This window comes from Micropterus dolomieu, linkage group LG22, assembly GCF_021292245.1.
Source record: "Micropterus dolomieu isolate WLL.071019.BEF.003 ecotype Adirondacks linkage group LG22, ASM2129224v1, whole genome shotgun sequence".
Classification (NCBI taxonomy): domain Eukaryota; kingdom Metazoa; phylum Chordata; class Actinopteri; order Centrarchiformes; family Centrarchidae; genus Micropterus; species Micropterus dolomieu.
Genome location: NC_060171.1, coordinates 2,371,228 through 2,379,696, shown reverse-complemented (window position 1 = coordinate 2,379,696; position 8,469 = coordinate 2,371,228). Strand labels below are relative to the sequence as shown.

The 8,469-nt window shown below is 45.3% G+C and overlaps 1 protein-coding gene across 3 annotated transcripts in view; it reads right to left on the bottom strand.

Moving 5' to 3' along the window:
* The window catches only part of si:ch211-59o9.10 (uncharacterized protein LOC561841 homolog), a 14,258-nt gene that overhangs the window by 2,656 nt on the left and 3,133 nt on the right, over positions 1–8,469 (bottom strand). For all 3 annotated transcript variants that reach the window (XM_046038234.1, XM_046038236.1, XM_046038235.1), the window contains exons 3-8: positions 5,868–5,925; positions 5,367–5,787; positions 952–1,046; positions 785–874; positions 632–707; positions 144–235 (exon numbers count right to left, since the gene is read on the bottom strand). In XM_046038234.1, the coding sequence (XP_045894190.1) occupies positions 144–235; positions 632–707; positions 785–874; positions 952–1,046; positions 5,367–5,787; positions 5,868–5,925 (832 nt within the window). The remainder of the gene's footprint in view (positions 1–143; positions 236–631; positions 708–784; positions 875–951; positions 1,047–5,366; positions 5,788–5,867; positions 5,926–8,469) is intronic.

The window sequence follows — 8,469 nt, the reverse complement described above, 5'->3', positions numbered from 1 at the left end:
CCTCCTCCCCCCTCCCTCCTCCCTCCTCCTCCCTCCCTCTTTCCTCTTCCTCCCTCCCTCCTCCTCCTTCTCCCTCCCTCCCTCCCTCCTCCTCCTCCCCCCCGCCCCTCCTCCTCCTCCCCCCCGCTCCTCCTCCTCCTCACCTCATAGTCATTTCCCTGCAGGTCTTCTGAAAACTCTGGCAGGCCGTTCCTCCTTCTGCCCCGCCCACGTCTTCTGCGCTGACCAATCAGATCTGTGTACACACACCAGGGGCAGACAAAACGTAGCAAAACGTGAACGTGAGAGATCGTGTGGTAGACAGTGACGGTGAAAGCGAGTAAGTCTGGCAGTAAATGTACGGCGAAGGTCACAGTGTGTCCGTTAATAAGAGTCTGTAAAATAACCAACGTGGGGAAATCAGCGTCCATTAATAAACTTCGGTCTGTTTCGCCTCCTTTTTCACGGTCGCCATTTTTCAGCAATAACCATTCAATACATGAACAGTCTGTAATTTATCTCTAGTTGTTTCATCGCTGGTGACGGAGTTAGCTGGATTCAGTTTGACAATGCAAACCACGCCTACTGTTACCGCGCTAACCGCCAGATTACCCGGGGCTGAGATCGAGCTGTGCTGCGTTCCTGTTCTTACCGTCTTCAAAGCCGACCAGGGGAGAGACGGCAGCCAGCAGGTGAGGCATCCAGCTGGGCTCCATGTAGGGGTGGCACTGCAGACAGAGTCGCACTGTAACTCACCGTGAATGCAGCAAACACAGTTAACGAGAAACAAGAGAGGCTCTCTCACCCCATGAAGGCTCCGCTGATGAAGAAGATGGCTCCTGTGATGAAGGTGGTGCTGGTGTGCGCTGTGCGCCTCCTCTTGGTCAAACTGGGCCTGAGTGGACAAAGAGCATCGTGAACACTTTCCCACGCCGCACGCTGCACGCTGCGTCTGCAGGTGAAGGATCCTACCTGCAGGCTTCGAGCAAACGCCTCGTCTTCCTCCACCTGCGCCGAGCGAACCACGGCCTCCTCATCGTCGCTGATGACGATCTGCTCCGGCGCAGCTGCAGAAGAAACGACGGATCAGAACCAAAGAACTGAAACTGGCTGTTCCCTGTGAGGCCTGGAGCTGATTTAATTTAACTTTAATGTAATTTAATACCTGGATATATTTCATACACCCGCTCAGGAAAACCAGCAGCGCCAATACGACCTACACTTCTTTATTTGTACTTCCATTACATCATTCAGTACTTTAACCTGGACAAGCAGCAGAAAATGGATGATTAATTAATGAAAAATTATAAATTCATTTGAGTTTTTTGCTAAAATCTACTGAGTCAGCTGTGAGCTACAACTGTTCTGAATCTGTTTTTAGCCTGTATGTGTTTAAATTTAGTCGAACTGGCCCCTTCAACAGCAGCTGAATTAGCTGTTAGCCGTTAGCATGCATGTAGAGCCAACTGCGACACTGAAGGAAACGTCAAAACATGAAGATTCTCAGGAGCTTCTGCAGCGTCTCTGGTTTCTGAGCTCACTTCTAGATGTTTATGGAGATATATCTTCGGGAAGTGTACGCAGCTGCGTCGCACAAAACTCTGGGCCCTATGTACAAGCAGTCTCTGTGGGGCCCCTTCCTCTCTCACATCTCTTGAAACATGTTAATAACTGAGCACATTAAACTGTGGCGGTGATCAGAGGAGTCACTACTGAACCGTTCGTACCACATTTAAACACGTAATAGTAATAATAATAATAATAATCTGTGATTTCTACACAGTTCCAACCCACTTTTCTCAACACTGTGTACAATTACTTTGTAATTGTTCAAAACATAGTCGGCTTCGCCACCGGAGCACCGAGCCGCTCTGTGACGGAGACAGAGAGACGTCGGCGGCAGCTGAAGGTCAGACAGAAGATCAGGAAGATTTGGCTCGCTGCCATTTTACGTTCGCTGTATCGCTGCCTGTTTTTCACAGAGCCGACCAATCACAGCCGTGATGGGGCGGGACATTAAAACGGGTCTGATGTGCTGCAGCAAATTGAACAAAATGATTACTGACTAGGGGTGTGCATCTTCACTGAGTCACACGGTTCGATTACGATTATCAGGTCAACGATTCGATTCGTCGATGCGTCACCTTGAGGGTGGCTATGATGCGGCTGTAAAACTAATTGGATAAAGATGTATTTTTCTCACTGTGTGACCACTTGGTACTTTTAAAGCAAAGTATTTAACAAAAATCCAAACAAGTAGGTAGTGATGAAATGCAGATGAGAGTTATTACTGACCTCTGCTGCTGCTGTTTTTATTTCTGATGCTCTGTTCCTGTTCTTGTCCCGTCTAGTGTGGTTACATGTTTGTGTCCTGAAAGTTAATTATTCTAATCCAGTATTGAGCACCGTGAGCCTTGAGAAACGGCATTTGGTTCATTGTGTCCTACGAACTTGAACTAGCAGCTAAAAAGCTTCCTGCTCAGCTTCCAGACGGCAGTCCGAAGAGGAGACGTTAGCTAACCTTAGCGCTAACCGCCTTCACTTATCCAGCCGTCGGAAAACAACAGACAGACTTTGATTAACGGACACGCTGTGACCTGCACTGCACATTTACAGCCAGACTGAAGCGTAGCGCTCATCTTTTCCTACCGCCGCCTGTCACGTAGCTGTCCTCTGAAGAAGGAGCAGAGGACGCTCGCTAAGCGCCGCCGTGCTGCACAGCGTGCGGGGGAAAATCATTAACGTTAGTTGTGCGTTGATTTTATTGATCATGTGTAAAGTTTAGCAGCTGCACTCACTCATTCAACAGCTGCCTGTCTGTGCTGAACAGCAAGAACCACACGTGAGCTGCACTTCTGAGTTCTGCCTTTTTCGTTCCGTCAACATTACGTTACCAAATTAACCTCTAGATAATCGATTATTGACATTTCTGAATCGATTCAGAATCACAGCATCGCGATGCTTCTATAAATCTATTATTTTCCACCCCCTATTATTGACCCAAATTAAAGACCGATGCACAATTTTTTTTTAAAACCCACAAAAATGAAACCGCTGTAACTGGATTCAATAAGCAGTAAAAAAGTACACCCTTATATGACATTCTAATGAATGTAGTATTTAATATATTATTGTTATACTAACAGTAAACTATTAACTAAACATTATACTCTTTCTGTAATACACTCGTGTGCAGTTCCTCCTGCAGGTCGTGTGCCAAAATTGTTTCACTTTGTTCAAGTAGAGAAACACACATTTCAAAATGTCTGTATTTTGCTAATTCCTTGATCATTAAGCAAGTAAATGCTCCGTATTTCTATAGCGCCTTTCCAGTTTTTGTGACCACTCAGCGCTTTTACACTACATCGCATTCACCATTCACACACTGGTGGATTCGGGGTTCGAGGTTTTCGGGGTTCGGTATCCTGCCCAAGGACGCTTCGACATGCAGCCCCAAGGTATCAGACAAAGCTGGAAATAACACCTTACTGTCCCCCGACACTGAGAAAATGTTCACTATGCAGCATAATGACATCTGAGCAAGACTTCACTGGAGTCGTGTTTCATTTGCAGGAACAATACTTCACTTCATTTCATCCATCTTTGTGTCCAAGAGTGTAACTAAGTGGTTCAAAGACTTCAGAAAGTTTTTATGATGCTGATAATAATTTATATTCTAGCCTGCTGTGCAAATATGCATCAAGCTAGACTCGTGCCTTCAATCTAAACTGCAGATATTAGCTTAAACTATTATTTATCGGTTAGTTGTGATTGTGCTTATGAAATTAATGAGCAGCTGTTTTCCTTCACTTTGCTTTCTTTCTTTTTTGGTACCTTGATTTAGTTTTCCTGAGGACAGACAGTCGGGGGGGGGGGGGGGGGGGGGGGGGGTACTACGTTCAGTATCTGAACATTTATTCTGCCAATTGAGTTATGAGACTTCCTGTTTAGAATTAAAACACTGAGAACAAAAGGGTTAGTGTTTTCATTCCAGGCCCTCCCCCCATCGGGATCCTGGGTAATCAGTCCCAGTTTGGCGCCCTTGAGTGTTCGCCACGCTGAATCTTAAAACTTGTTTCATGTCTGTGTTCTCCTCTGTGAGGAGGAGGAATGTGATGTTTGCCTCCATGAGCTCCTCTGAGCTGCTGGTGACAATGGAAAAGTGCGTACACCAAATTTCCAGCGTACACCCAAAACCACGATGACTTTGAGATTTATCAATATGGACGTTGGCGTACGGCACGCTCAAATCCTACGCCAGCTCAGGAGGTGCTGTACATGTACGCAAGTTTTGAGTTAGTGCAGAAATGCACAGAAAAACAATTCCTAACAGCACAAAACGCACTGACAAACTAAAATACATGATATATTATGACCCACTGTAACAGAAAAAACGTTTGAAACATTAATTTTGGTGTTTATATTTGAGCAACACGGACTTTATACAGCCTATATAATATTTGAGCAGTGAAAACATGCTTTGATTTGTATTTGGACTATTTTATCGTAGCTTTAGGTGCCTTTTATTTGGGTTTGCTTTTAAAAAAAATGTGTACCTTCAAATGAAAAGGCGAAAAATGTTGTACGGTAAATAAATACTGCATACAAACAACGAAGAGCATAAGCTGATGGCTTGAAGCTCTGACACCGTCTGCCGAAATGGACACAGCCCCACGACCTTTAGGTGAGGCTGCTACAGACAAACTTTATATTATGACAGCAACAGCGAGCACCCGCTAAAGGCGGACTCTGGTGCACGCTGATCCCGGTTCATGTGCGAGTCCTGGGTCAGTGAACCGTTTATGGCTCATCTTACTGCTCGTGTCCAGTTTTAAGCGCGTTGAACATTTTGTCAAAAATGTGTCCAGTTTAAATCATCCAATAAAAAAAGTATTAAATTGTTTCCAAAAGAAAAATTTTGTAATATTAAAATGCACAATATTTTTGAACATTTATGCCGGGGATGGGCTCTAGTAGTGAAACTAAACATTTAATCTTTATTTAAATCTGTCAAAACAACATAATATTTTGTTTCTTAAGTCTTAATTTGTGGATTTCCTGCTCCAAACCATGTATTTCTTGCCATATTTCGTCAGTCCCTGCCGTGAAGTTGTGGGCTCGGCCTCCTGAAGTTTTAATAATTGGGGGCGTTTCATTCAAATTACACACGTTTTCAGCCGCCGCATTTATCAACACCAGGTGGTGCGTACACCTGAAATGCCAGGGTACGCTCTCATTGATAAATCAGGCGCTGAGAACAGTGTCAGCATAATCTCACGCTCAAAAATACGCCCGTTTCAACGGAAGATTGATAAATGAGGGCCAATGTGTTGCAGAAACTTTACTGGCTGTGAGCTGATACAGAATTATCTCCACCGTCTCCTCACCTGCTGAGGTGTTTCCTTGCTCGTGGTTCAACCATCTCCTCTCCTCTGCAGTCAGGAAGGACAGAGAGTCAGAGGATGGCGGCGGTGAGGGCGAAGCCGCCGCTGAAGTCGGGCTTTCTCTCCTCTGGCTGACATACGCAGGACTGGCTTCTACCGTGGAGCCCGTTGCAGTCAGAGCCTCCTCCTCTGATACTGGTGTGAGGTAGGAGGAGGAGGAGGAAGAGGAGGAGGAGGAGGAGCAGGACAGCGGGGCCTCCAGCCAGGTGCACAGAGGAAAAGCCCTCAGAGATGAAGCTGGAACAAAGCCGACGCCCTGCTCCCCCATCGCCGCCGCCAGCCTCCTGCGTTTGGATTTATGAGAAAAAGCTCGTTCGCTGCCGGTGGAGAGTTCCTGTCGTCCCGGAGAGGCGGCGACAGCCAGCTGAGGACGGAGGAACACAGCGGTCAGCCTCAGACGCAGCTGACGACAGCAACAATATGATGATCTAAATCAGGACTTACAGGACTGAACTGCTCCTCTGTGGCGAGAACGCGACGCCTTCGTTTGCCGAGCTGTGGGCTGGAACAAACACAGAATTTAACAGCTTTATCATTCAAGTCTGGATGGAGATCTTACGAAGTCTGACAGGAAACATTTTAAGAGATTTAATAAAAGATCACTGTTATAAACATCTTCATAATTCCTCTTCTGCACAAAGAAAATAAACTCAGTTGAACAAACCCTGAAACACCGAAAGAGATCCAACGAAGGTTAAAATCAAGGGCAACTGGACTTGGTTGAAGATACTGGAAGAACAATATTACCGTTTGTATCCTGGAGAAGCCGTTCCATGCATTTATGGACTACCCAAGATACACAAAGAAGGAGCCCCTCTCAGGCCGATTATCAGCAGCATTAACTCAGTTACCTACAACATTGCCAAACACATTTCTACCATCTTAGCTCCTTTGGTGGGAAACACGCCTCACCACGTCCAAAACTCTATCGACTTTGTAAACAAAGTTCGAGGACTAAAACTGGATCCAGATGAAACCATGGTATCCTATGACGTGACTTCTTCTAGAGAAGGAACAGAACCACCTGAAGGGGGCACTTACAGCCTGTGGATACCCTAAATGGACCTTTGTGAAAACAGCCACAAGATCCAAGAAGAACAAAACTACAGGGGAGGAAAAGAAGGTCAAACGCAACGACATTGTGATTCCATACGTGTCTGGAGTATCAGAGAAACTCAGGAGGATTTTCAACAAACACCACATCCCTGTGTTTTTTCAACCCAAGAACACACTAAGACAGATGCTGGTACACCCCAAAGACCGCACACCCAAACACAAGAAAAGCAATCTAGTGTATGCGGTCCAATGCAGTGAGGAATGCACAGACCTGTATATTGGGGAGACTAAACAACCACTACACAAACGCATGGCTCAACACAGAAGGGCCAACTCCTCAGGTCAAGACTCTGCAGTCTACTTACATCTGAAGGACAGAGGACACTCGTTTGAGGACCACCAGGTGCACATTTTAGACAGAGAAGATGGATGGTTTGAAAGAGGTGTCAAGGAAGCCAACTACACCCGGGTTGAGAAGCCGTCATTGAACAGGGGAGGGGGTCTACGCCACCACTTATCCCCCACTTACAATGCGGTCCTTTCATCACTTCCTAGGAAACTCAACAAACGTAACCTATTGGCCTCAGGTGAAGATACCAACGATGGTCGTTCAGTCTTGGCCACAGGAAGTCTTAACGACTGTCGTCACAGCAACAAGGAACACTAACAAACTGGCGGTATCGATGACCCGGGCCAACGACCCCACTGAGGTTAAATAGCTGAGTTTCCCTGCCAGTCAGTCAGAACTGAAGAAGTCCTTTGGATGAGGGACGAAACGTCTTCCAGTATCTTCAACCAAGTCCCGTTCCCCTTGATTTTAACCTTCATTGGACCCACAGGGTATCATTGAATTTCTAAAGCACTAAATGGTTTAGGGCCAAAATATATTGCTCATCTTCTGCAACATTATTAACCATCCAAACCTCTCTGGTCACCTGGAACAGGTCTGCTCTCTGTCCCCAGAGTCAAAACTAAACCTGGAAAAGCAGCATTTAGTTTTCATGCTCCATATATCTGGAACAAACTGCAGGTTGGCTGAAAGTGTCAACTCTTTTAAATCAAGACTGAAGACTTTACTTTTTACCACTGCCTTTAATAAATTTAAGGCTGTAGATTAATAACTTAATTAATACTAAACTTTAGCTTTTACTGTCCTGTTTTATCCTGCTTCTACTTTAAATTTACCTGCTGCTTTTATGTTTGGAGTTTACATGTTCTCCCCGTGTCAGTGTGGGTTCTCTCCGGGTGCTCCGGCTTCCTCCCACCATCCAAAGACATGCAGGCTAGGTTAATTGGTGTCTCTAAATTGCCCTTAGGTGTGAATGCGAGTGTGAGTGGTTGTCTGTCTAGGTGTGGCCCTGCGATGGACTGGCGACCTGTCCAGGGTGTACCACGCCTTTCGTCCAATGTCAGCTGGGATTGCGACCAGCCCCCTGCGACTCTGTACACAGGATAAGCAGTTGAGGATGGATGGACTTTGAATTGCCTTGTTGTTTAAAAGTGCTATATAAATAAACTTGCCTTGCCTAGTCAGGCTGCAGTTTGCTTTTTGCCAATTGTTGTATATGAACATAAGTGTGCCACTGATTGTAAAAACAAAATGTTACAGTTAAATAATGTCATCATTATAAAGCACCGAATAGAGGTTTACTAAAGTAGAATGTATAGCAATCTTGGAGCCCTAGAGATTAGATTAAATTAGATTTCAAATCATCTGAGTTTGGGAAAACATGGTGGGTTTATGAGGTCAGTTACAATGATTTGATGATGAGAGTCCGAGAAAATGCCATTCAATGATGTGTGCTTAATTTCCAGATAGTCCTTGTTTGTAACTCTTAGTAGATTGCACTGGACTGTGAGGTTTAGCAAACATAAATCGCAAACACCCACAGGGTAGCATCACTCCACAGACCCCTGTTTGAATTTCTGAAGTACATGCTGTAGGTGATAGCTATAGGGCCATGTACATAACAGATTACACATGTTTTTT